Genomic DNA, 26,920 nt, shown 5'->3' with positions numbered 1-26,920 from the left:
TGGGTTGCCGGAGACTGTCCCGGTTACTGCAGGCCGAAGGCGGGATACACCCTGGACAAGTCGCAAGCCTTTCATAGAGCCCATGGAGCTGGACCAGACCCTGGGCAGCAGTGCTCGCTAGCTCTCCAGACCCTGGGCGTGATTGCTTAAGCCCCACAGGCTTATGATGTTTATGTCATGAGACATTAATAAAACGATCCTCAAGTTTTATTTTTCCCCTCTCAGGTTAATGCAGGAAATAAATTCTTAAAACTGGGCCACATACAGACGGAAGTAACATTTAAAACTGCCGTCACTAAGGCGCAGCTCCTGCAGTAAATGGTGAAAATCACCGTGCTGCAAGCATCTCTGAAGGATCCGGTAAAGCCAGACACGGCGAGGTGCTTGCCGGCGCCTCTGTAGAGCTCTCCAAAGCATTTAAACCCAAGCTACTCATTCAACATCATCCATGTTTTCCATGATGTGGCAACGAATGAAGTCTTGAAAAACATTGGCGGTTGCTCCGGCGTGGAGGAGCAACCGCCAACGTAGCAAAAGAGAGGCGGTGGACGCCCATTTGACACGCATTTGACACGCAAATCCCGACCGGTGTGAATGCAGGATAAGGGGCAAGAAGGTGGCCAAGAGGACACATCAAGGTTGTACACCGCTCAATAAACCTGTAGAGTAAAACTGTTCATGCACAATTTTCTACGGGCATGCTGCAACTGACAAGTCGTAGAAAACACAACATGTAAGGGTAAGTGAGGGTGAAGTAGGCAGGTCGTACAGATTCTTCAATTTTTTTAACCCGCACACAAGGTGCAAATTAGTTCTGTTCAAGTGATGAGTGCTTCTTGTGTTTCAAATGATGATGAACTAGACAACCAGATCGTAGATTGTTTGGTAATCCTGTCCAATCCTGATTTTTGTTCCGATTTAAAATAATTTCTAATATTCTTAACCACTTTGGCTAATGTAACTTTTTTGCCAATTCAACAATTTAGTTCATTTTGAACTAAAATGGGTTATACACAAAGCATTAACCTCGTTCCAAAAACTCTTCCCGTCGATCCAAAGTTCCTGTTTTTGTCTCTTTTCCAGTGAAAGCAGGTGACTGTTTTAACCAGGTTCTGTCAAGGTTCTTGTTGGTAGAAGGAGCTCATTTCTCTGCACAGTTGCCCAATTGCTCACTACAGGGGAAGCGTCTCAAACATCCCCAGCTTGATCTGTTTGTCGAATTTAGATTGCAGAAAACTGGGCCAATCTTTAGAAAAAAACAAATTGTCCTAAATGTTTCAAATGATTATCTCCATGAATATTCAGCATGAAACTGTTCTACGTCTTAGAGAGTCACTTCATGATTTATTCAATATTTACATTACATGGGATGAAATAAAAACAACTAAGGAGGTTAATGGTTACTGTTTGCACAGCCCTGTTTTCAGGGGGAAAAACTACGACAGCCAAAAGTAAAAAGAAAAACTTGTGTTTTAAGCTAATGAGGCAGACTATTTCTACAGAAAACCTGGAACTTTTAGATAAAACAAAGAGCATTACATTTAAAAACTTACAGTAGTTTGGATTCTTTTTGATTAACTAATGGCTGTAGCAAAAGAATAGGAATGAGTAAAAACAGAGTTAATTTCTTCTGATCAAAAATCTAATCTACAATTTGTGCATTTACAATGAATGTATAAGAAAATTGAGCTTTTTTTAAAAATGTACATTAACTACTTAAAACCCTGCAAGATTGATATTAGCAAATACTCAGAACTTGCACAAGTTTACTTTCTTTTTATAAAGAAAAGACCCTAAAATCTTAAAACATTTACCTGTATTCTAGAAAAAAAACACATAAAAAGTAGTAACTAAACAGAAAATACATTTTTTGGGGCTGTTTACCTGTACAAATGGGGCTTTGGAAGTGCTGAATGTTGCGGACCTTGCCAAATTTTAGACAATTTCAAATAAACGTAATATTTAATTCCTGAAATTATAGTCTAAACCCGTCTGTGTGCTGCCCTCTAGAGTTCAAAACGTCGTCGTAAAGTTGAATTTCGTGATTGGTCAACTGGTGTAGGTCCCACGTCATTCCAGAAGTTTCACGTCAGGCTCTGCGGCTTCAGCATAAAAGCCCCGCCCATCTCTGAACGCTCCCGAGGGCGGCTAAACCGGCCCCTGGGCGGCTGACCGGCCGGCAGACAGACCGGCCGCATCGGGGCAGGGAGGCAGCCTGCTTGGGCCTCCTTTACCTTACGAGTTTTTCCCCTTATTTTCATCCAGACAATATGAAAAGATCCTCTAGTTACCTCAAACTAACCTCACTATCACTGTCAATCACAGATCAGGACCATGCCTCTCCTAACCCTCCCCCCCCTTATTGCATTTTTTAAATCTGGGCAGAGAATGGAGTCAGCCTCCATCTGTCCTGTTGTGTTACCCTTTAAGAATAGAAAATAACATTTGATGTAACCAATGGAAATCTCGTGCAAAACTATTTTTTTAGGTATCCATTCTGTTGCATCATTTAAAAACGTGTAGTTGGATGAAGGCAAAAACAGACGATTTTAAAATGTTATGTATAAATTGAAAACAAGATAACAAACTCACCTCTAGTCGCATCCTTACACACAGTTTATTGTTAATTTGAAGCAAAAATTATTCTGGACATTTTTACTTTAGTTATTTGAGTGCGAATTAAACACTAACTCATGATGGTGTCCATGATTTGTTTTTGCTGTACATTAAACTCTTGGGACAAAATGATCATTTTGATTTTAAAATCGTTTCCGACAGTTTTATTTTTTAACTTCACATTGACGAAACTTCACCACAGTTTTTCAAATGGAAATTAAAGTCATACATATCCATCTTTTCTTCTGACAATATATGAAATGGACTTTTCTCCCTGTAAAATAGCTTTTTGTTGATTAAATTGAGATGAAGTGTCTAACTTGCTGTATTAGGCGCCGTGATGCCCTTGTATAACGAGGTGTAGCCGGGATTAGAGGACATTGTAACAAGGATGTGGACGTTGACAGCGGGGATTTCACTCACAGCTGCCAAACTTGAGCGGACAGGCGTGAGCGTCCATGGGAAAGTCCTCCAGCTGCATGGGGCACTCGGCTGAGATGGTCAATCTGAGGAAAAATAAGACACAAAACACAAAAAAGTTGTGTTTAGATACATTGGTATTATGATCAGGAAATAGGGGTTCAAATTATGTTTTTTTTTGTGATAATACCACCATCTAGTGATCATTTTTTTTAACTTATTTTACAGAAACCAGGACTTTGATTATTTTTTTTAAAATAACTTTTTAAAGAAACTCTTCATTAATAATAAAGAACAAACAAGCAGTAGGGACCTGATTCTTTTAGTTGCTGCATTTATGCTCTAAAGGTGTCCTAAAAGATGTAAAAAAATAAACAAAACTAAACTAGTCATTTATCTAAGCCGTACAAACTTCATAATAAGGTCCTTTGTTTCCTCAAGCTTTCTGTCCTAGATTTAATCTAGTCCCTCTGGGTATTCCTGCTCTTTCCATGAGGATGAACACAGAGTTTTGGTGATGCGGCACAAATATCTGCTAAATGAAAGGTTTTGTTTCCTCCTTTGCTCATTAAAGCATGCCTCACTATTGGTTACAGAATTTATTTTTAATTAACCAGACTCAAACCCTGCTCCTAATTACCTGGTTGCCTGGGATGACACAAAATCCACTTGGGACTTGTTTTTATTAAGCTCCGACACATCCTGCGCGTGCAGCGTGCGTGCGTGCGCTGCGGCAGGTTTCGCTAATTAAATCAATAAGGTGAAAGAAGCATAACGAAGTGGGACAAGAAGCCATTTTCTGCTTCCAGCGCTACTTTCTGCTCCTGGTTGCTGCGCCATCCAAAGTGTGTTATCCTGCTGAAGGAGCTCAAGGTTTTTCAGTGAGAGGGGGAACAACTAAACGAGAACAAGGCTGTGGGCAAAAAAGACGTGTTCTAATTATTCATGTATCCTTGCCCTACTATCAAAAAAAATCTAAAGAGAGAAACAAAAAAACCTCAAACTGGGTGTCTAAGTCAAAACCAGAGCATCCTAGTGACACTTTGATCTACATTCAGAGACAGAATAATTGACTAGATTATCTGGCGCTCTGATTTGCAGAACGGAAACCACAAATTCCATCAGATCAGCTGACCTAACTGGGCAGAAAAGTGAAAAACCTAGGTAAAAAAACATAAATAAATTAAAACAGTAAAAGCTTGAGCCCTCACAGCTCATGACAATTATGGGAAACTTAGGATAGAAATTCCACGCCTACATTTGATTTGCTTTCACACTGCGCTTTAGAGAGTGGACCACCGCTGCGGTTACGTCAAACTAACTGAGTGAGCAAACAGCCCAGTGTTTAAGCTTCCTTAACAATGTTAGAAAGCCCTCTTTGCAGTTTTTATTTGAAAAGTGTCAGGAGTTCAAATCAAAGATGCAACTTGCAGACATTGTATGTTGTTGTAGGCAAAAAACCTACGTTTTTGTTTGGGGGGATATCTTTCAGAAACCCTTTTTTCCCCTTGAGCTTTTTGGAAAAAAAAATAAAAACAGTTATTTTCTTCAGAATTTGTGGGATCTGTTTTTTGGGAAGATGCATTCATTCAAAAACTACCATTGGTTTAATGAGGACAGCTGGTAAAACGCACTTTAAATGAATAACAAGGACAAAAAAAGTAAAGTTAAATGGTTAAGAATGATCCTTTATACAATATTTTTTTCTCATAAAGAAATTAAAAATGCCATTTGTACTGACTTGGAACTATTCTAAAACAATATAAACAGTCCTCTCTTCTCTATTATAGTTACTCTACTGATGTTTGTCGTAAAGGTTTTTTTTTTCTCAAGGACTTTTTGAAATATATATATTTGAAAGTATATAATTTAAAGAACTTGTTTATGATAAATGTTACTACTTTGTTTTTGTTGTTGTTTTAGCATTTCTGAGCTGAAAAACCTTCAGACACTTGTTTAAGTGTCAGGGTTAATCAGGAAGCTGCTTGAAGTCGTATTGTAAAGTCTCATTGGTGAGAGTCAGATTATAGATATACGGAGCTATCAGAGCAAAATAGTCTGCCAATAGCTGAAAACATTTACAAAAAAACAAAAAATTCACAGGAGAGATGACATAAACTCCACATTACATCCCACTTATGCATGCATGGAACCTGAGTTTAGATTGTTATCAAGGGTTTGTTTGATAATGAAATCAGTTTCTCAGCTGAAGTTGCTCTCAGATCTTTTGATTTTAAAGCGGGTTATTGCTTTAGGTTAGAGCATTAGTTAATGCATTAAGGATAATTTAGTTAGTGCATTAGTTAGTTAATGCATTATGGATAATTCAGTTAGTGCATTAGTTAGTGGTAACCCTTGTGCTATCCTAGGCACTTTAACATTGGGAGTTGGGTCATCTAGACCCACTAGACAGTGCGCTGAACCTTTTTTCTTCAATGATTTGTGATCTTCACTGGTGTCCATGGATTACATGAAACCTTTCCACCTTTATCCACCTTTGTCATGGTAGGGAGAACACGTCAATATAAGGGGGGGGTCAGCTCAGATAGCACAAGGGTTAAATGAAGTTAGGTGAGTGCATTAAGTTACATCTAGTTAGTACTGTCAGTAGGAATTGCATTTAGTAGAATTTAGATGAAGTATAATGTAGTTAGTCTTAGGTAACGTTTAGATAATCTATTAAGTAGGTTTCAGTTTGTACATTCAGTAAATAACATTTTGTTAGTGAATTAATTAAATACTTAATTACTTCGTTAGATAAAGTTGAATTACTTTCTTAAATAAAGCTTAGTGTATAAACACAATTTAGTGTTACAGTTTTTTTTTTTTTGATGAAGGTATCTCTGATTTGTGGACTGAATATAATGAGATTAATGCTGCTTAGTGGATTAGCAACAGTAGTTGGTCTTCACTACAAAATTACAGAAGTTATGGTACGGTCACATCTACAACTGCTACCATGTGATGGGGAGGAATTGGCAGAATTTTTTTAGATTAGCTGCTGCTGCCTGTTTCTTTTGGAAAATTGTTGGCGTGGTCATGAATGCAGACGGTGGGAGTCAGTAAGGCGAGGATGATGCCTTTACGAAATCGGGCGACGGTTGGGCGGCTACATGGTGGTGGCCGACTGGCACCAGCTCTGACTGGACGATGTGTTAATGCCTCTGGACGGTGGCCGTTCATATCAAGTGCCTTCTCAGAATCAACCGCAATTCATTCAGAGTTGCTGTGGTGCCATCAACGCCGTGATGATGGTGGTTTCGTACAGCATCAATGCCGTCTCCCCATTTGGACCCACGGTGGCCGGGATCAGCAGATAGTCGTTTCGGTCATCGACAGGCCCCCGGCTACAGCCGTTGGCGAGTGCCCGCACTGTACTGTACAATCTAACAATCGGATGGTGGCAGTGAGACAGCAGCACGATTTGATCAGACAATTTTGTGGACCTCCTATCAGTCGATTGTTGCGCTCCTGCCTGCCGCCGGACTGCCACTGCATGACTTACAAATGTGCCTGGGTGGTCACTGACCAATGTCAAAGAATCGTCCGGTCACCGTTTGATTTGAACTTTTTCTTAAAACCTCGGCGGTTGTAAAAATGTGACTGCAGCTTCTCGATTAAAAATACCACCGTAAAGCCATCTGCCGATTTTGCTGAAAAACTTTGTGATTGCTTCTAAGACTACTTATTTTTTCTAACAGTCACTCAAGTATCTAAATGTTTACTCATATGATTAACAATTCAGACAGATCTTTTCTTTTTTTATAATCAATTTTTACCTAATAGTTTGCTCTACAAAATGATTTGCAAGAGTGAACCATTTACAGTCCCCTGACAAATAGCACTAAAGACAGACATCGGTTTCCACTTTCACAGTAAAACACGTGAATTCCAGGTTAGTTTTGCCGAATGTACGGCACTTGGAGCTGCTGCATGGATAAAAGAAATAAAATAGCTTAGCACATAAAGCACATTAAGTACCATGACCCTGGGCAGTGTTCCTGGGCCTTTAGTGTGATCACATTAGAGCCAGAAACTGAAGCTTTCATGCAGTCGTTTAAAATCATCCGAGGATAAATCACCACCTTGTAAGTAATAATTCATACCTGACATTCACAGCTTTAATCACAACGCTGTTGTCACGATCCGCTCATTCCACATTTCATCCTTGAAAAACGTCAAAGACACTGAATGCATACAGCCCAAGAAAAAGTGTGATAACATCCAGTGTCAGTTGTTCACAGTGGATCTTTATAAGCACCCAGATGGCTAGTGTGTGTGTGTGCGAATGTGTGTCGACGTGTGTTGTCTGCAGTTATGAGCACTGCTGGTAATGATGCTGTAACAATGAGACGACTGGAAGCAGCGCCACTGCTGCGTCTCCTCTAAAACAGACTCCATTTTTAGACCACTGGAGCTCGAGCCGTCTCGCCTACTCTCTTTGTGTCCCACAAACACACAATCAGATTGGGAATTTTTGCATGCATGCAGGGAATTCTATACGGATCGCAGCTGTGCAATCCTTTAACTGTTAAACCTTGAGGTCAAAAGTCGGTGATTGGGGAGGAGAGCATGCCAACATCTGCAGTGTGGTGACAAAAAATATATTTAAGGGTCTCTTTTAAGACTTTAAGATAAACTCTTTGTGTCATTTTCCTTAAAAGAAATAACTTCTTATATGACCTATAAAACATCATGCATTCAAAACTCTGGGATCAGGACTTTATTTGTGGTCTACTTTTTGTCCTAGACAAATATCCACAACAAGATTGACTTGTCAACAGATGATCCCTCCTCTGAAGCTTTTTCCATGCTCTTCTAGAAAGAGTATCTCAGAAAAAAATCATCATCAAAAAACACTTAAACAAGTGTGCCTGTTTGACCACTGGGTGCCACTGTTCTCCCACAAATTGAATTACATTTTCAAGGTTCTGAATTCAAAGGTAGATTCCTTTGTGTTTGTATTTTGAACTTTTGTACCATTCTGCAGCCGGAAATACGTATAAACTAATCCAACTTTATAATTGACCACAGACGTTTCATCCAAGGCGTAGTAGAGCCATTACTTGGGTTTTATTATTTTTTTAATTGAGGCCTACCTCATGGTGTACAGCAGCGTACCATCATCCTTGAGCCTCAGCAGCTTATTGGGCGTGGTCATATTGTGAGCAATCGACTTCTTGCCGTTGAGGAAGAAGGTGTCGGGGGTCCAAATGTTGCTGGCCAGGAGGTTGTTCAATGGCAGCATCTCCATTGGCCCTTTGAAGCAAAGACGCTCGTCCTTCCAGCTCTGACGGAAGAACACATCAATGGTGTATTCCTGGAAATAAAAAAAAATTAAAAAAACGTTCAAAGCAGTTTTAAGATGGAAGAGCTACAGGATATTTGGACAGTTCAAATGCTTTTGACTAAATCTGATCTACTTCTTCCCAGCTTTCCATTTCATCCTCATTGTTTGGCTAAATCAGGTGGTTTCTGTTTTTTTGCTTTGTTTTTTGTTGTTGAGTTAACCGATTCAATTAATCACCTGAAAGTCGGGTAGAGATAATTGAAAGACAAACAGGGTAGTTGGGTCAAAACTGGGTAGCCTTAATGTGGAAAATTCTGGGTTAAGGTCGTTGACTTTATATGAGAACTGGACCGAGCGAGTGAGTGTGACAACACTTGCAGAAAACGGCTTATTTCCAGCTCCAACCGAATTACCGGTTGGTCAATTCAGCAGCCATGGATGCCGCCATGTTGGAACTAAAAATTGCCAAATAGCTGGGATTGGTCCAAGCTAGTCTGAGTTATCAACTTTCCATGGTAACCTACTCTCAATCAGGATTGCGCTTGTTGCACACCACAGTGACTTGAAAGCGGGCTCGGGAGAATCTGTCAATCAAATGTTTCTAATGTTGATCACGTTTCAAACGCAGTACCACATACTTTTATTGAGGCATAGGATTGGTTAATTTATAACCCAAAATAACAAAAACATATCATAAAAAATTTTTTTTGAAAAAACATGTTAACCAAAGCTAGCAGAGCAAGAATGGTTTTTCTGACAAATATAACAAGAGAGTACTAGCTATTTATAAGTCTATAGAAGTCTACAGGATTTCATCTGTTTGGGACCTGAGGGGGGAGGGGTCACTCACTCCAGTTCTCGTATATATATAGTTAGCGGTTGAGGTGCATGTATTGAACTTTTGTTAACCAAATAAACACTCTACACAGCATCTGGATGGAAGTAAAACAACTTTATCTTTGCAGAAGCCTTTAGGGGCTGAGGAAGTTTGATAACTTCTGTGGCAAAGTCCACCTCGGTTATGGACGAGCGAACTGAAGAGCACACTTAATGCATTTTCCAAAAGCAGTTCATCAGTGACGGCTTTATTAAAGAGGTGATTCATTTGGAACAAGTTGGAATGGGCAAGCCAGATCACATTAAATCTTAAAGGTTTTAACAGGAACCCATTAATTTTAGATCCTTTACATGGAGCCAAAGAAGGAGGAAGAAAGAGCCAATCTTCAAAGACGCAACTAGGACATGGGCGTGCTTCCATGGAGCAACAGGAACAGTGGCACTCAGCTCATGAAATGTAAATATGTGTTTGCATCTCAAACAGAAGCCAAACTAAGCTGGATGGACTTCCTGCTGATTTGTTAGCTGTCTGAGGCGGACTCACCATCTCGGTGTCGGACACGGGGCCGAAGCTGGTGACAAAAATGTTCGTCTTGATCTCGGTGACATTTTCTAAGTTGGAAAGAGACAAACAGCGTGAAATAACGTTTCAAAAAAGGCTCTAAACTGTTGAAAGAAAATGGCTCTAGATGTAAACAGCTAGCTTCTCAATGGTCATAGCACAGTAGTCCAAAATCTACAACTTTAGCTTGGAACCAGCTGTTTTAGGACTTATGAGGCTCAGATAGTCCTATGAATCCATCAATAGCGAAGATTTCTCATTTATAAAATGAACTGTTCAGATCTGTGGTTTCTCCCTAATTTCATCAAATGATGCATCGTCTTTTGAGACATTTCTACCATAGAAAATTGCTTCACGTACAGTGTCATCTCTCTGCCATGCCGGCTAGTGATGATTTCCTGCTCCAATTGGAGGCTTTAGTGACTATTAGAAAAGCTTTCAAAGACAACGAGTAGTTAACATTAGAAATGAGGGAATATGCAAATTTACAATAGGGATGGCACAATTCTCAGTTTTAAAGCGACCCGTACCATTGAACCAAATTGTAGGAAAAGTAATTGTTGCATCCTTACTGCTTAACTTGTGTTACAATGAAATAAGAATTTTTTTTGTTTTGTTTATGACATACACCAAGCCTCAGTATGAGTCAACTGAAAGGTTTTTCTCATTGTTACTTGCTTCTTGGCAAATAAAAAAAAATTTTCTGACTGTTTTAGTTTTTTGTTGCTGTTTGGTAATATTGTACACCAATCCTATCTTGAACCGAAACAAAACCGTGACCCAAAAATTGAGGTTTGAACCGAATCATGGGGAAAGTGAATCGTTGCACCCCCTTTTCACGTGTATCAATTTGTTCCCGGAAAGCTGTGATTGGTTGCTCTGATTCAGAGCAGCTCGGTGAATGCTGAATGAAGGCCTCCGTGTCTCTTCTGGGATGTATTTATAGGCCCTCTTGTCAAGGGTAGCAACCGTTACCAGGGTGTTTGTGCAGGCTTTCGATATGAAAAAGCCCTTGTTCCCGACTATTATGGGACAACTACCACATACACATGGTAACAAGGTGAGCACAGGGGGAGGCTGAGGTAGATGGTTTGTGGAGATTTAAAAGAAAGAAATGCAGGAGTCATGCTGTTTTGGAAGAAAAGAACTAATGTGTTTGAATAGAAATGTTGCCTTTCAAGGTTGTCTCCTGTTGCCAGGGTGAAGAGCTTGAATCAAAGCCTCAGAAACTGGTCACAGCATAGATGCCTTGGCTTTTTTTTTTTTGCTGTATAATGCTACGCTCACGCCAGGCATGTGACACACGTTCAAGAACGTGCTAAACGCGCATTCTTGAATATACTTTTAGCATTTGCATCAAACTGGACAAACAGGGAGCGGCTTCTTCAGGTTTTTCTTTTGCTTGTGTTTACTAGCGCATGTCCACCACCTACAGTCAGAAGACGCATAGTGCGAAATGTCAACGTGGTGCAAATCTCGTGAATCTTGCTCCAGGCTTTTTCTTTCACGACTCCATTCCGATATATGAAAGACTTGGAGTTATAGAATTCCGGGTAATTATTCATTTCTACTTCAGGATCAATTTTCAAACGGTGTGCACTTCCAAGAATTACAGGGGGCGCCATCCAAATGCACAACCAAATCCAAGTCCCTGATTGGTCAAAGTTTTGTGCATAAAGCCCAAAAAGGGTTACGTAAATGTGAGAGTTTTGAAAGCTCAAAAGACGTGCATACGTGCGTTTACATAGACTTTTCATTGGACGTGGTCTCCTGAAAGCTGGCGTGAATGCAGCACAACACAAGGAAGGTTGTGTTCTAGACCTTTGGGGCAAAAGGGCAAGAGCCTTCACTGCCCCAACTGTAGTCCAGGGGATCACTACCTAAATACTGTATCACGTGGATTTGGATTCACAACTTCACAGTTTATTTGGGTTCTATATTCATTTATTTTTTCCACTTGTCAGTTAAACCAATTTATTTATAATTTTGGAATTGCAAAAGCTGTTTTTTTTGCCTGAAAATAATGCCACTGTTGAAGAAAATTGATTACTAGATTCAATGAAATCATTGTGAAGTTGATTTGACATTGATTGTGTGTTTTTTTTTTTTAACCCCAATCCTAATCCGCGCTCTGCCCTTCAGATTAGAAGCAGTTTGCAGCAAACCTCCGAGCCCCGGCCGGAGCCTGTTGTCGTATCCGTCCAGGAGCCCGTCCAGAATGCGGGTGAAGACCGTACTGTTGTCGTTGGGTCCCGTCTCCTTCTCAGTCTCAGGGGAAGTCTGGCCAAGACTGGGAGGGGGGTGGAGGGGGGTGGGGGTGGAAGGACAGCATTCTGGCATTGGTTACACAGTCAAACCCGACACGTTTATTGTGATTAATTAGCACGCAGCATCAAGGACGGACTAGTGATTAATTATTGAGTATAAGCGCTGCTTACAACTAGCGGTGGAGATAATTACGCCTCAAACCTGTGATTCAAATGCAAACAAATGAGCTCTGCTGGGAAAGATGTCAGGGAGCGAAGCATTGTGCGCTGATAGCAAAAACAAAATGAATTACGCCCTTTGTTAGGGGAGTCCGTGCACCTAAAGTTACAAACGGGTTTTGACTGTGCAGGTGAAGGTGAAACACTTGAGTGGAATGCAACATCTTTAGCAGTGCAGTAGCACTGGGATGCTCAGATGTGCGATCAATCACCCGGAGAGCAGGGCTGGCAAACATCTGCAGTGAAAAGAAGCATGAAACTCCAGTAGTTGCCAAAGTGAAAAGGAGGTGGCCCAACTTCTAGGGGCAACACAGCAGATTGCAGCAATAAAGAGTGGCCTGAATTTTAGGGGTCTGTTGTCAATCCGAAAAAGCTTTGAGGATGGGTTTAGTTAGTTACGCATCTCTCTGTTTACCTGTTTTGGCATCCGTGCAGCAGTAGAAGAGAGAGGACGAGTCCTGCCATGGCTGGAAATCTGCTCACCTTGATTTCGACAGCTGTCACGGACAGGTAGAGATGAAAGAAAATGAGGAAAACTGTGGGAACTGCACGCAGGAGAACATCATCATTAAATCAAGCAGCAATCCTAATGAAGCTGCAACTATTACAGTGGAGGGGGGGGGGGGGGGGGAGAAGGGAATTTGGATGGAAGGCGGTACACTGATTTCTGTAGCGTGATTTCCATTGTGTGGGACTACAGCACATATGGGCTTCTCTCCTCCATCATCACCTTTCCCCGATCTCTCCACCAGCAGCAGCAGGAGCCAGAAACTCAATCTTATCGAGAAATTAAACGGCACAGGAGAAAAGGAGACTACCTGAATGGAGATCCATCACTGCAACCTCAAACGGCGGCTCAAAAGATGGGGTCTCCGTCGTTGCAACCGGCAATCACCAAATCCCAGAGATTATCGCCTGTCTCCCCTCCTCCTCCTGCTCTTTACGAGCCCTTTCTTCCCTCCCTCCTTCTCTCAGTCTTTCTCTCCGCGTCTGTCAATCAGCGGCTCCCCATCAGGAGGTGTTGTAGCACTCCGTGCTCCTCCGCTCCTATAGGCTCCGTCGCTTCTTTTAGTGCCTGCGGCAGCCGCATCGCCTCCAGAGGAGCTGCGGCATCACACCAGCGGACCCCGCCGTTTCTCTCGTGCCCTTAGCCTCGGAGGAGACTGACTTTAACCCCCGCACGTTTGTTTTAAAGCCGGTGTCTTTGGCTGCGCCGCCCACCGACGGTGGGGCTGCCGCAGCCGTTAATGAGGCACTTGGAACAGGAGCTTCTGATTGGTGCGTTTTAAAAAAACAGAGAACGTTTGCATAAAATAGCGGGAATATTTCCCCCCCTAGCTGTGGCGGTGATTTAAAAACATTTTATGATTAAGTAATCTTAGAATAACTGAAAAAAAGAACACTATTTTCTCCTCTTGATGCAGTATATTGTTATTACAAGTGAGAGTACCCAAACTTTTGAAGATAAAACTACACAAATCAATAAAAGTAGCCATTAAGGTGGAGCTAAATTAAATCATGAAAAATAAAGGTCATTTGATAAAAGCAGAGGACACTTATTTCTGTAATTCTGCTTTAAGATTATTTTAAAACAATAACAACCCATTAGCATTTTCTCAATTGTCATCATCAAAACATGGATTATACCTTTAAAAAGTTTTTTAAACGTTTTTTATTAGATGTAATAAGCCCTGTGTTTTTTATTTCTTGATTCAAATCATTCTAAATCAGGAGCAGAAGAAAAAATGCAGTTGGGAAAAGCTTTTAGCAGTGACAGATGTGCTGCAGTGGGCAGGCCACAAGCTCCCTGCTCCGCTTCATTCTGATGCGTCCACTTGTAGACAAGTATATCCACGTACGGTCTTTGTTTTCCTCGTCCAAGCTGACATGTAGCTCAAATCTGTACAGCTGGATAGCCGTGATTTTGCTCGCCATTTTTGTTGAACCGTTTATGGTAGGTTGAGGTTGTGAGGGTCTGTAAGCTAGTGGGAGAGCATGTAGACAGATGGATTATGGGTAGTGGGGCTGGCTTACTCAGGGGCAAACTACTGTTGCTCTGCAGAAACTGTTTCTAGAAAATGACAGGTTTTCTGATGTTGGGTAAAAACAGCAGTGTTATCATTAAATAACCTCTGGAAATGCTTTGACAATACATTATTGCAGTGGGAGTTTAAAAGTATTTTTTGTGTTGGCTGTTTCTTAAAACGTATCTAGTGTTTTTTAAAGACAGCAAACAAACAAAAACTGGCATGGAATCACAACATCTTTGTTTTAAGTAGTTTTTTTGATTATTGTTGTGACTTACTTTTTTTGTGTGACATTTCTGATCTACCGCTGGAGTTACACAACTTTATTTTTGAGTTTTTACTCGTCATCGTATGTCAGAAATATAGATGTGTTCGTTACAGCTTTATACACACATTACTTATTCAAAGGATTTAAGACCTCTTGTACATTTTTGTAAAGATCTTGAAGTGGCCTTTTGCAGCAAACTAAAAAAAGGTTTCTGTCCAGTTTGGCATTTTTACTAAGAAACATCCCCACTGGATTTTAAATGACTGCCATGTTCAAAAACTTGTATCTAGCTTTTAATCTTTTAATTCGATTATATTTTTTAAACAGTGTTAATTGTGTTGTTTTGTTTTCAGGTTGGTAGTTATCCCACTTTTATTAAACTCGGTTCATAAATCTGAGACTTTGGAGCTTAGTGGCTTTCTAAATACTAACATAATCCACGAAACTTGCTGTCAAGAATACAGTTTATACCTAATTGTATTATTTTGTCTCCAAAAAGCTGTAAAGGGATTAGTCATTTACATTTATCACTATTGTCTCTTTCATAGCTATAACAAGTTGAGAAGAAATATTGTACATTTCTAAAAAGAAAAAAAAGAGAAAACTTTGTTGTTTCAGCTCTTGTCAGTATTTATGACCAAACAATAACAGTTTTTTTCTCCTCTAATACATGAAATCCTAATTTCAATTAGTCATTATCAGAGGTATAGCCAAATTTTGTTGCCAAGTATGCATTAGCGTTACTTTAAAATATTGTTACTTAATAAAATGCAATAACGAGTCATCAAAATAATTACAAATGTAGTGTTTAGTTTCACTTCTTGTAACTTGTTGAAAACACCTGCAAATGTGTGTATTTCTAAATTAAATTAATTTGTTTACAGTTTTCTAGATAAAACTATCCCTGACATGTAAAATAAATATAAAAATGTAATGAGATTAATGCTATTTAACGTGGTTGTCATTACAAAATTACTGAAGTTTACTATAAGAGTGCTTATTTTTTTATAATAGTTTTTCAAGTAAATCAAAGTTAGACATTATATATATATATTTTTTGATATTGTTGTTATTTAAGATCTGTTTCCTACCCCTCCCCCCTTTTTAAAAGTAAAAGTAACATTTAAAAAGAAAAGTCTGGTTGCCATTGTGTACTATAATAGCCTGTTTGGTTCTTGTACATATGTGTGTGGAAAACTAACACTCAAGGAGGTCAATTCATTTCCACTGCACAGTGTAAACCTGCATGGAATCCTAATCCCACATCCCACCCCCTCCCAGTGTTATGTTCTCATACAGAAACCCAGCACAGGGCTATGTTTGTTCCTTTCCCCCCACTGAAGAGCCCTCAGTGAGATGTATGCTCACAATATGGACGGATATTTAGATGTGATACCAGCGTCATCACTACACCCACCTGGCTCAAACTAATCATTAGCTTTTAATTGAATAACTGCTCTCATTAAACAGGATTATCATCCTGACGGTTGCCATAAGAGGGTAGCCGAGTTCCATGTATCCTCGACGCTAATTAGTGAGTGATGTTTAACCTCCAAAGGCTTTTCTTTCATCCGTGCGGAGACGTGCCTGATTTCAGCACCACGGCTGATGAGGACAGCTCCTAAGATAGAAGGAGACACAAAAAAAGCTCAAAAATAAGAAACTTTCATTAAATTTTCATAGTATAAACCACAATTGCTAGCTATTTTTAATCCCTCATGGTGAGCAGACAATTTTGGAAACAAAAGCTCTGCTTGGCTGAAGTCCATTTCTAATTAATGACGTCATTCATAACTATTTTTTTCCTTATTTTTTGGCAGGAACGCTGTTGATGGAAACAAGAAGATTTTCGCCATCTATGACACCAGGTAAGACCAGCCAGTGCGCCCCCCCCCCCTACACCGGGAACGCCGCGAGAATCAATCAATCACCCCCTCCCCCCCATTTTTTTTAACATGCCAGTCCATTGGTGGATTGTCGTCTCGTTTTGTTTGAGTCCCGCCATTTTCACTGGAAACACTCGGGAGAGGGGCTGCCGCTGAGGGTGTGAGGTGCACTGTAAAACATGTTTTGTGAAATTATTTTTTTAAACTGAGTTAGCAATATCAAAAATTAATTTTATTATTTTTATATTCCGAAACACAACGCACAACTTAGAAAAGTAATATTTAGATATTTTTTGAAAATAAATAATTTACTTTGAAAGTTAATAAGAAGTCAACCTTATTGTAGTAGATCTAATGACATTTTACGTAAATAGCGCTTTAAAACATGGGTATGTGCATATGTATATATATATATATATAAATATATATATATATATATATATATATATATATATATATATATATATATATATATATATATATATATATATATATATGGAAATATTTCCTAGGAATGTTTTATGTTATGAAGAGACAGAAACACATAGCTAAAAAGTAAAATAATAAGTTGCAAATAACGAATTGCCTGATACAAAACAAAGGAGCTAAATGCAAAAGATGATTTCAGAGATTAAGAATTTGACTCCCCCCTTAAAATCCGGCTGCTGTGTAAAACTTTGAGTGGTTGTGTTTGTTATTTAAAAAAAACTTTTTCTGTTTTAAATATTTGGTTTCAAGGGGTTCCAATTAATAAAAACAAAGAAATAATTTTCACATCATATGATTGGAGTATAAAGAGGTTTACTTTGAAGAATTCAATATAGTGAAAAACATCTTTCCTTTTTCTTACAATGTATCATAAAGCATGTTTAATTGCTTTCAAATTATAAAACAGTTATACAGTGATCCCTTGCTACAACGCGGTTTACTTGTCACGGTTTCTCTACTTCACGGATTTGCATCGTGCATTTTGTTCTGCAATCTGATTGGCTAAAAAGTCACTCCGCTTCTTCTCTATCTGTGCGTCAATAACGTTGCAGTTTAATATGTACACGTACGTAAAACAGATTGCCAAATTTAAATTACATCCGTGCAAATTCTCTAGCAATTTCGAGTTTCTCTAAAACCCATAGAAAAAGAGCGACAACAACTTCCTATCACTATGTTCTTCTCCCAAACAAACACAGCTGCACCGCGGGCTTCAAAAGAAGAAAACACTGCAGAGCGGAGTCAGAATGCAGCAGCTCAGTCTGAAGAAATACACCTGAGTCACTATTTGTCCGACTGTACTTTGTAGTTTTTTATAATCATTTTAAGTTTTCTCCCGTTTAATCCAATTACTCGGGTCGCGGTGGGCGGGGCTAATCTCCGCAATTTGAAGCCTTCTGTTCACATTGATGATTAAAATTATTATTTGACAGTACAGTACAGAAGTTATTTGTTGAAAAAAATGTTTCTAAAGTACTTTGATTTGTGAAACTAAATGATTGAGCCTATAAAATGGTCTGTTCCTTCTTTTCAATGTATAATAGAGAATTTAATTGTATAATAATTGTAAAAAAAAAAAAAAAAGGATTCTACTTCACGGATTTTGTCTATCACGGGTTCTTTTTGGAACGTAACCCCCGCGAAAAACAAGGGTTTACTGTATAATTCATGTTAAATGGTCTGTGACAAAAAACTACACATTAATGTGTGCTATAAAAATGGACAACTTTACCTTATTCAATAACTCAAAAGAATCTTAAGTCGCATTGTGATGTCACAAAACCATTTTAGAAGAAAGGGGTGGAGTCAGCTCCTTAACTCCGCCCTTTAGAAGCTTACTGTGTATGGCTAATTTGTTGATGTTAGAATAGCTTTATTTATCCAGAAGGTAAAGAAAAAAACAGGATCGTGTTGTGTTAAAGTCTTATTTCTACATACACTAAGAGTGTTCTCGATTGCGTTTTTAGCTTGTGTTGTTCCCACTGGACTGTCGCTACCTGATACTAGCGCATGCACTCACCATTGGAAGAGGCTTAGTGTCAAATGTAGGAGAAGTGCAAATATCGTGAATGTTGCTCCAGTTTTTTTTCTTTCACAGCTTTATTCTGATATAAGAAAGACTTTGGGTCAGATAATTTTGTCTGGGCAAAAACTACATTTATTCATTTGTCCTCCATGTTCCAATTTTCAAACGATTAGCCCCCTCCGTAAATGAAAAAGGAACGCCATTCATGCGTCACTACCAAATCCAAGTCCCTGGGTGGCCGAAATTTCAATTTAACTGTACAAACTTATATAGCCGGGAAGGCAAGAATTTTGAACGCGGAAACCCGAAACGTGCGTTTACATAGACCTTTTATTGGAAGTGGTCGCCTGAACTTGAGTCGCCAAGGGCAGTGTCAATGTAACTTCATGTTTAATGTTGCGCTGGTTAGTATAAACCTAGGTCTTGGTAGCACTACCTCTTGGGCCCCCATGGTGGTGCTGAAGACACAAGTAGAAAAATCTAGTCTGAAAAACTACCCGACTGAAAAAGAGATGAACAAAGATGAACGTCATATCATTCCGGTAGGACATAAACTGCAAATATTGATTTGTCCCTTATGATCAATTTTCAAACAGTTGGCATTTCTGTGCACTGAAAATGACAATATGCCACATACATCACTACCAAATTTGAGTCACTGATTGGTCAAAGTTCAACTGATTTAACTTTTATAGCCCTTTCAATGGCCACACGTAGCCGGAAAAAACTTGTGACTCGTGAATGCGAGAGTTTTGAATACGGAAGCCCAAGCACGCATTTACGTGTGTTAACATCGACTTTTCATTGGAAGTGGTCGCTTAAGTTGCCAAGCCTGGTGTGAAATTAGCAATAGATTAATGTGCCACATTAAACACCAATATAATCAGCCTTTTACTAAATGTGTACCCATTTAATGATGTGTCGTTTAAAACTATTGCAAATGTAGCATTTAATTCTCTTGAGTTTATTTGACAACAAAAAATAACATGTTTTACATATGCTGCTGGTGGCTTACAGTTTGTTTTTTACAGTGTATTAAGTGTTGGGCTTTGATTTAAACAAGCTGAGTGCCTTCACCGCCGCCGCCAGCAGCAGCAGCAGCAGCAGCAGCAGCAGCAGCAGCAGCAGCAGCAGCAGCAGCAGCAGCAGCAGCAGCAGCAGCAGCAGCAGCAGCAGCAGCAGCAGCAGCAGCAGCAGCAGCAGCAGCGTCCCTGAACGCATCCCTCCTCATCAATATGCGCTCGAGCTCCAGCATGTAGGAGCCTCTCTCTCAGTCAGACACGGTCTAAGACGGAGCGGAAGCAGCTCTCCAGCGCGCGGAGGCGATGTGAGCCTCACTCAGCCCGGTTCACATGCGACTCCAGCCGCGACTTTTCCCGCGCCTCAATCGACTTTCTCCCCCATTTCTTCCCTCCCCCTAGTTTTTTTTTTAAATGTATTTACGGGGAGGGGGGGTGGGGTGGTGTGATCAATGGATATACTCTGGATTTGGTAGACTGTTGATTGGAAGAAGGGGGAGGGGGGGAAGGCTCGTTCAGTTGCAGCGACTGTAAACACCGGGGGGGTTAAACCAACAATTAAAAGCCAATTAAGGAAGGGAAGGATGAATGCTCCGCACAGGGTTCGGCAAGTACGCGTCTTGTCGGCGCTGGTTATCGGTTCGATTGTGTGTTGCGCCAAAAGGTGAGTCTTTGTTTATTTATGTTATTTTTTAGAAATCTTTTTTTAATGAAGGGGGGTTGCCAAGGTTATTGCCCAGGCTGATCGGAACCCTCTCTCATGTCGGCTTTCGTTTGGTCGTTTCAGCGTCAACGAACCGGGCAACATGTCCATCGTGAAGCAGACGGTGGATAAACTACTGAAGGGGTACGACATCCGACTGAGACCGGACTTTGGAGGTACCAGCCATTCTCATCGGCATCTCCATCATCATCGGAGCTTTATTTTTGGCGCCATCCTCAGTGTTGTGGTCAGGTGCAGAGGAGCGGGGTCTGCATGCATAATCGAGCTGTTTAACCTCTTCCAGGCCCCCCTGTTGCAGTCGGCATGAGCATAGACGTGGCCAGCATAGACATGGTGTCAGAAGTCAACATGGTGAGTGGGTCTCCGTGCACACTGCATGCTCCTGACATCTACCACATAATGGTTGGAGACCCTGTCCGTCTTACAAAGGACAGGCTCCATACATGCAGAGGATGCAGAAATCTGCCCAATCCAACAGTTTTCTGCAGAGCTCTCCCGTGTTAACCTCTATCCTCAGAGACTCCTCGATGCAGACAGCTATCAGAGTGTTTTGATTGGATTTTTTTCTCCCTTTTAGCCCTTCAGGCTATTGTATCTTAAAATATTAGCTGACGATGACCCAAATTGCAGTGGGAAATTACTGGCCTTAGCCACTGGTTTCTCTATCCTTAAGAAGAGGTTCGTTTTTTTTTTTTTTTTTTAAATGTGACGCTTTAGGTACCAGTCACTGTTACCACATCAACACCTCACGCTCTTCACGGGCGACTGCCTGCACAGGTGCGGCCATGACGACTGTCATTAGAGGCGAAAGGCTGCTGAACCTGTCTGCTTTTTGTAGACAGCTGCACCGCTCCGATCTGTACTCTGAAGTCAGGAAACAAAGCTGAGTTTTCCTGATTTGTGTACAGTCTAAAAGAACTATATGCTTTTTCAGGTGGGAGGTGTGTTTGGATGTGTAGGCGGGTGGGGATCAATAGAATGACTCAATGATTACTTCACCAGGTTACTCCTGGCTTTGACAATTGATTTTCCAGGCTGTTCTGGGTCTCTGTGTACCTCTGATACCTAGAAGATCTTCACAGATAGGCCCGGGTCAGTTTGATTTATGCACTGTGATTTATTTTGGGTTTATAGAGGGGAAAGTACCCTGAACTAGTCTGCAGAATGGGTGGATTTTGCCAAATAGTGTCTATTTTGTTTTAAAAATTCAGTTTTCTTGTGGCTTCTAAGTTCCAGCGCTCTATTTTAGATTGCACCATGATTGTTTTGTCCATTGCTGCATTCGTGAAATACAAGTATGAAAAGAAGTACTAATAAAAGCTGAGGAAAAAGGACAATCTTTTGTTTTTCTTCGTAACAGAAGTCTGTAATTAGTCATATTTTCAAGTTGACAGCAGAGGCCTGAAAGGATTCCCGTCTACTATTCAGCTTTTCTTTCTTTTAGAAATGCTGCTGCACTTTCTCATTTTGCTCCAAAAACAAGATTTTTGAACTGGTTTGTACTCACAGATACTTTGCTCTTTTCCGTTAGCCGTTTCTATGGTCTGATTTCGCTAACGCTTTGTCATTTGAGAACATGTGTTCTTTAAAGTTTCACGACATAATGTGATCATATTTACGTAGTAAATTGAGTTGAACCCTTTAACATTGGAGGAGTCTCCGATGACAGTAAAATGTTACACGCTCTTTGAATTACCATAACTCTTTGACATTATGGAAACTAGGGTTGGGCGATGTCCCTTAAATTGGCCATTGACGATTTTTGCTGTCAACCATCGGGATGGACGATGATATCGTCATGTGTGGGGGGGTATTTTTAATATTTCGGTCTTATATAATTGCTATTCGTTGTTTTACTTTATTACTTTATTTATTTTATTTCCCAACTAATGACTCATCCGCGATTATCCAGTATAAACTGAGGGAAGTGACTTTAACAAAAAAAGTAACAAACAAACTAGAAAGGAAGTAGTCCGCTCCCGCACTTAACTAGTCAAGTGGACCGGTGGAGCGCGGACTTACAGCTCTGTGTTTGAGGGGAGGGGGGGGGGGTGCTTTGTTACATAAGCGGTATGTGGGAGATTTAGAACTGCGATCCGTTCCGCAGCTCTAGGGGAACGGGCTACCGAACTCAGAACCGGGTCTAAAAGTGTGTGTCTGAGCAGAGGATTGTGAGCACACACACAGGACTTTGGGGCGGTGTAAGCTTCGAAGCATAAACGTCGCTCAGTCCTTAGAAATCGTTCAAACAATCACGTGGATTTGTGTTTCGAGTCGTGTCCCGACTAAATAAAGGCTGATGTTATTCCCAGATGTTTACGTGCAGCCTAGATGCAGATTGCAGCACCACCCAAAGCTAATGTTGTTAGCCCGTGTTAGCATACTAATTTTGGCTTCTTTCCGGCTCCGTTTTTCAACAGAAAAAGCAATGACCGCACGGATTAAAAATAAAACGATGAGCGAACAGGCGTTTCATAATAATCATAACATTATTAAAAGCACGTTTAGAAGATCGTCTCGTATATTACCGAGCTGACATATCAATGTATAAAACCGCTCGGCAACATTGTTTTGTATTGAATTGTTACATTCAATAAAGTTTGAGAAAAAAATAACCGCTCGGCGGAACTGATATCCGCTTCCGGTTTTTCAAACCCTACTGTGCATGTGCGAATGATTTATTCCGACCGAAAGTGTGACCCATGTGAACGTTTGTTATATTCTGAAAACATTTTTCTGGAACCATGTACACGGCTGGATTCTAATCCGACCATTGATCCAGTCAAGATATTTTTCACATGTAACCACGTCTTATGGTGTGACTCGCAGCGTGGCGGGGGCGTGGCATCACGATGGTGTCTCTACATCGGGATGTCACTCACCCATCACGATGGACGATGGTATCGTCCATCGGCACAACCCTAATGGAAACGTTATGTAATCTAATGTAATCTAATGCGGCGAAAAGAAGTTTGCGCCAATATTTAAGCAGTTTTCGGAACACTGCTGTTGCAGTATAAAACGTTACTGCAAAGTAGGGCTGCACGATATGGAAAAAGCTCACGATATGCGATACTAGTGATCAATTTTGCGACGACGATATAACTTGCAATACATGAATGAATAGCAAAACAACCAAAAACATCATTTCCATTTCACTGCAACAGTTTAATTTAGATAAGACTTAACCTTCGTCTGCATAGGAGGCAAACATCTAACATAAAAGAGCTCCATCCGATTGTTCAACAACTTGAAGGTGTACATATATGTGGTCAAATGCATAAAGGCATGCAATAAGATTTGTTGAATACGTCAAGATTTAAGGTTACCACTTATTGCAATTTTCGCCGTCTTTTGCGATTTGTGTGTTGCACAGCTGGATATCACGATAGCGATAAATTTGCGATTTATTGTGCAGGAATATTGTAAAGTCTTGGGTATCAGCTGCTGTTTTGACATTCAGAATCCATTGGAATTACGTTAATTGCGCAAATTGTTGACGAGTTGTTTTAGTTCAGAGAATGAAGCTCACATTCTGGTGTTAAAGGGGTAACCATTTCTAATAAAAAGAAAATAACATCAGAACTAGTAAATGTTGGCATGCTTGTCAATGACATGATATTTTAGCTCCTGTGCTCCCAGCAACACCAACTGCAATGCAGGGTCAAAAAATGTCAGCCTCATCTGTAGTGTTTTTTTAGAACATCAAATCAAGCGTCAAAAACATATTCAGTTACAGTTAATCATAAAGTTACAAAAAAAAGTGAAAGTAAATTTGGTTTTATTACAGTTTATTTTGTGGCTTACAACAGTGTAAAAAGCTTTTCTGAGAACAAAATCACGAGTCATGAAAGTGTCTCCCATGTTACTTGCAGGGTTCCACAGAGAATGTTGTTGGGCCCCAACTTTCTTATACAAATTACATTCATAATGTTGGCATGTAAAACTAAGCTAAAATATGAAAATATGTGTTTGTTGCAAATAAGATGAACGTATGTAATTTTAAAAAGCATTTAGGTGAAAAGAGAGAAGTTCAAAGGAAACAAAGAAGGTAATAAGAAGATAATATGCTGCTTTGATCTTTCCTTTGAACAAGGTTCAATTATATAATTAAATACTGATATTAAATTAGTCATTGAGAACATATTTGAGAAAGTATTCAAGAGCAGGCTTTCATCTAAAATTTTACTAACTATTGGAAGTCATACATTTCTTTTTAACCACTCAACTGCACTTCGGGTACCATTCTATGGGTCGCCATTGTGACTCCTGCACTGCGATTTAGGATTTAGAATGCTTATTCCCAAATCAACCCGCTGCATTTATCTTAAATTATCTGCTCACAAAAAGCATTATAAAGTGCCCCTATGTGGTTGGAGTATCTTCCAGCACCCTGATGGCCCCAGACAATCTTTCATCTAAGGATTAATCAGGCTCGATGCTGCTCAGCTTCTAACAGAAGATGTGTGCTCAGGATGGCAGAATTGCAGGAAACAGAAATCCTGGCTAAAGACGTGAACATTTCTACACAAAGCAAAAACAGCAGAGGGTCCCACACATGCATTGGTATGTTGAGTTACTTAGGATTTAATTTGGTATTAAATTGCAATCAAAAAACATATATTTTTGCTTAATGGGCTTTTAAATTGATGAGTCTGAGGACTGGAACCACTTGGCAAACAGCAACAGAGGACTCTTTTTACAGATAATCTCAGCTGTATAAAACAAATAACAAAGAAACAACCTTTAGTTGTCCTGAAAAATGGCTTTGGCATTTTCATTTTTAGCTTAGGGCGAATAAAACTAAATAAAACAGAGCCTAATGATGTTAGAATTGCATAATGACAGCCTGAAAATTTGAGTACGGCTCAAAAGGTTGTTGCTTGTTGTTGCAGACAGTTTCATTGAGGCAAGATTTTAAAATGTTGGAATGGTAGTAACTCTATCTTTGCGTCCTTATAAAGTCTCTTTTTTCTATCTTGTTTTATTCTGAATGAATTCAAATGCTTTACATTGTTTTAAAAAGTAAACCAAAGATTAAATAAAGCTAAAATTAAACAGTTACATTTGTCACGTAGGTCTACTTTCCCTGTCTCAAGAAAGGTTTTAAGCAAAGATCCACACGTACTTCAGCAAGTTCTAAATGGTGATAATTGTAGGGCAATTTTACTTTTTTTTCTATTTCATCTGTTTTACTCCAGTTCAGCTGCTTTTAGACAATCACTCTGAATCAGTTATTTTTTTTATCAGTTATGTTTCTGCCATACACAAGACAAATTTGGGGCACAACTTGAAAGCAATGAGTGTTTATTAGTAGAATACAGACTGTGAGCTGCAAATGTATGCGAGCCACAATGTACTTTAACTTAGCTGTTATGCTTTATGGTTTTCAAGCTGAAAAATAACATCTAATTTTAAGTGTTTTTCTTTAAGATTTTCCTATATATACCACTTGTAAGTGATTTAGCATTAAAGCACCTGCAAAATAACTAAACGTAAATGTGACTTTAAATTTTACACAGTCCCATACCACAATAGAGAAATCTATTCAGTAAATGTTATCCCAAGAGGTCCCCAGCAACACCTAAACAACAGATGCTCTTTGATATACTATAATTATTTGACCATAAAAGAGAATCAGCTGATTCTGACACGGAGAAAAGTAGTTTCTCATATTGGCTTTGGATTGATGTGCCAAACACTAATCTAAACTGTTCCATAAGGGTGCAACGCTGCTTTCTCTGTTCCAAATCTGCTGGAATTACGCAAATTGTGTAAACGGTTGAAGAGTTTTGATACTGGAAAGAATGTCAGCACTGGAGGTAATGTTCCTGTTAACAATAAGGGTTAAAAGGAAACATGTAATGTCAGCATCTGGCTTCATTTAAAGAATTTAGATGCAATCTCAGGTATGGGAATGGGTTTGCATCAAAATGTTGTACAATTAAATAACCTGCACTACTATTTGGTGTATGGCAATGTAGGTTAATGCTAGCATACAGTGTGAAGGCAGGTATAGACTCTGTTATACCATCTATTTCTGGCAATGTAGCTCAAAATTAATATGCTATATCAGCTGTCAGATGTAAAAATACAATAACCTATACTGTCATCATGTGACTGGTTATGAAAGTAGTACTAGCATGCTATGCACATTTGTCTTGTTTAAGGACATTATTAGCTTGTAATGTTAGACGCAGATAAATCATCAATAATAATACATATTTTCTGGCAATGTAATGTAGTATGTTCTTTGCCATAACAGATCCAGCTAAAGAATCTGCAATGCCTTCCAGTGTTAGAAGGATGTAGCTAGCATTAGCATGCTATGTTAGCTATAACCAAAGCGTCAGTATCGATATGTGTCAGTGTAGGTACCATAACCATTCGACTAGCAACAACCTTTCGGGGTCCTTCGACTAGTGCTGACGTCACATTATGTGATTGGCTGTCCGTTGGTCCGATGACGTATCTGATAGTGATTGGTCTGGACAAGTTACGACACTACCATAGAAGAAGATATTATGCGGTCCGTTGTAAACAAAAAGAGCTCCGACATAGAGCGAGATTATCTTCTAAACGAGCTTTTATTATAGTTATGATTATTATTAAGTGCATTTGTATTTGAACGGACTGCGGCCCGAACCCTCCTCCACGCAGGCACCTTCCCTCCCTGCAAACATGAAGCCACAAGACTCCAGCTTCTCTGCTCAGAGACACGGTTCACTTGTGTGGAGCAGCAGGTTCATTCTAACAGCCACAGATCTTTTT

General features: G+C 39.8%; 2 protein-coding genes across 4 annotated transcripts in view; one reads left to right on the top strand and one right to left on the bottom strand.

Moving 5' to 3' along the window:
- LOC101158177 (gamma-aminobutyric acid receptor subunit alpha-5) overlaps positions 1–16,122 on the bottom strand; it is a 30,647-nt gene extending 14,525 nt beyond the window's left edge. Inside the window, exons 1-6 of one of the 2 annotated variants that reach the window (XM_020708806.3) lie at positions 16,057–16,122; positions 12,627–12,708; positions 11,891–12,015; positions 9,708–9,775; positions 8,136–8,356; positions 3,040–3,122 (exon numbers count right to left, since the gene is read on the bottom strand). In XM_020708806.3, the coding sequence (XP_020564465.1) occupies positions 3,040–3,122; positions 8,136–8,356; positions 9,708–9,775; positions 11,891–12,015; positions 12,627–12,676 (547 nt within the window). In that variant the 5' untranslated portion in view covers positions 12,677–12,708; positions 16,057–16,122. Of the gene's footprint in view, positions 1–3,039; positions 3,123–8,135; positions 8,357–9,707; positions 9,776–11,890; positions 12,016–12,626; positions 12,709–13,029; positions 13,463–16,056 lie in introns of those variants that run through there. The other variant, XM_004066698.5, reaches the window with a different exon arrangement.
- Positions 16,123–19,445: 3,323 nt separating this feature from the next.
- The window catches only part of LOC101170407 (gamma-aminobutyric acid receptor subunit beta-3), a 53,164-nt gene continuing 45,689 nt past the window's right edge, over positions 19,446–26,920 (top strand). The window contains exons 1-3 of one of the 2 annotated variants that reach the window (XM_004066582.4): positions 19,446–20,089; positions 20,213–20,304; positions 20,433–20,500. In XM_004066582.4, coding sequence (XP_004066630.1) covers positions 20,010–20,089; positions 20,213–20,304; positions 20,433–20,500 — 240 coding nt within the window. In that variant the 5' untranslated portion in view covers positions 19,446–20,009. The remainder of the gene's footprint in view (positions 20,090–20,212; positions 20,305–20,432; positions 20,501–26,920) is intronic. The other variant, XM_011484886.4, reaches the window with a different exon arrangement.

Source organism: Oryzias latipes, chromosome 2 (genome assembly GCF_053564925.1).
Source record: "Oryzias latipes strain Hd-rR chromosome 2, Olatipes_Hd-rR_3.1".
Lineage (NCBI taxonomy): Eukaryota > Metazoa > Chordata > Actinopteri > Beloniformes > Adrianichthyidae > Oryzias > Oryzias latipes.
The sequence above is the reverse complement of the archived record's forward strand: the minus strand, read 5'-3'. Positions and strand labels throughout refer to the sequence as shown.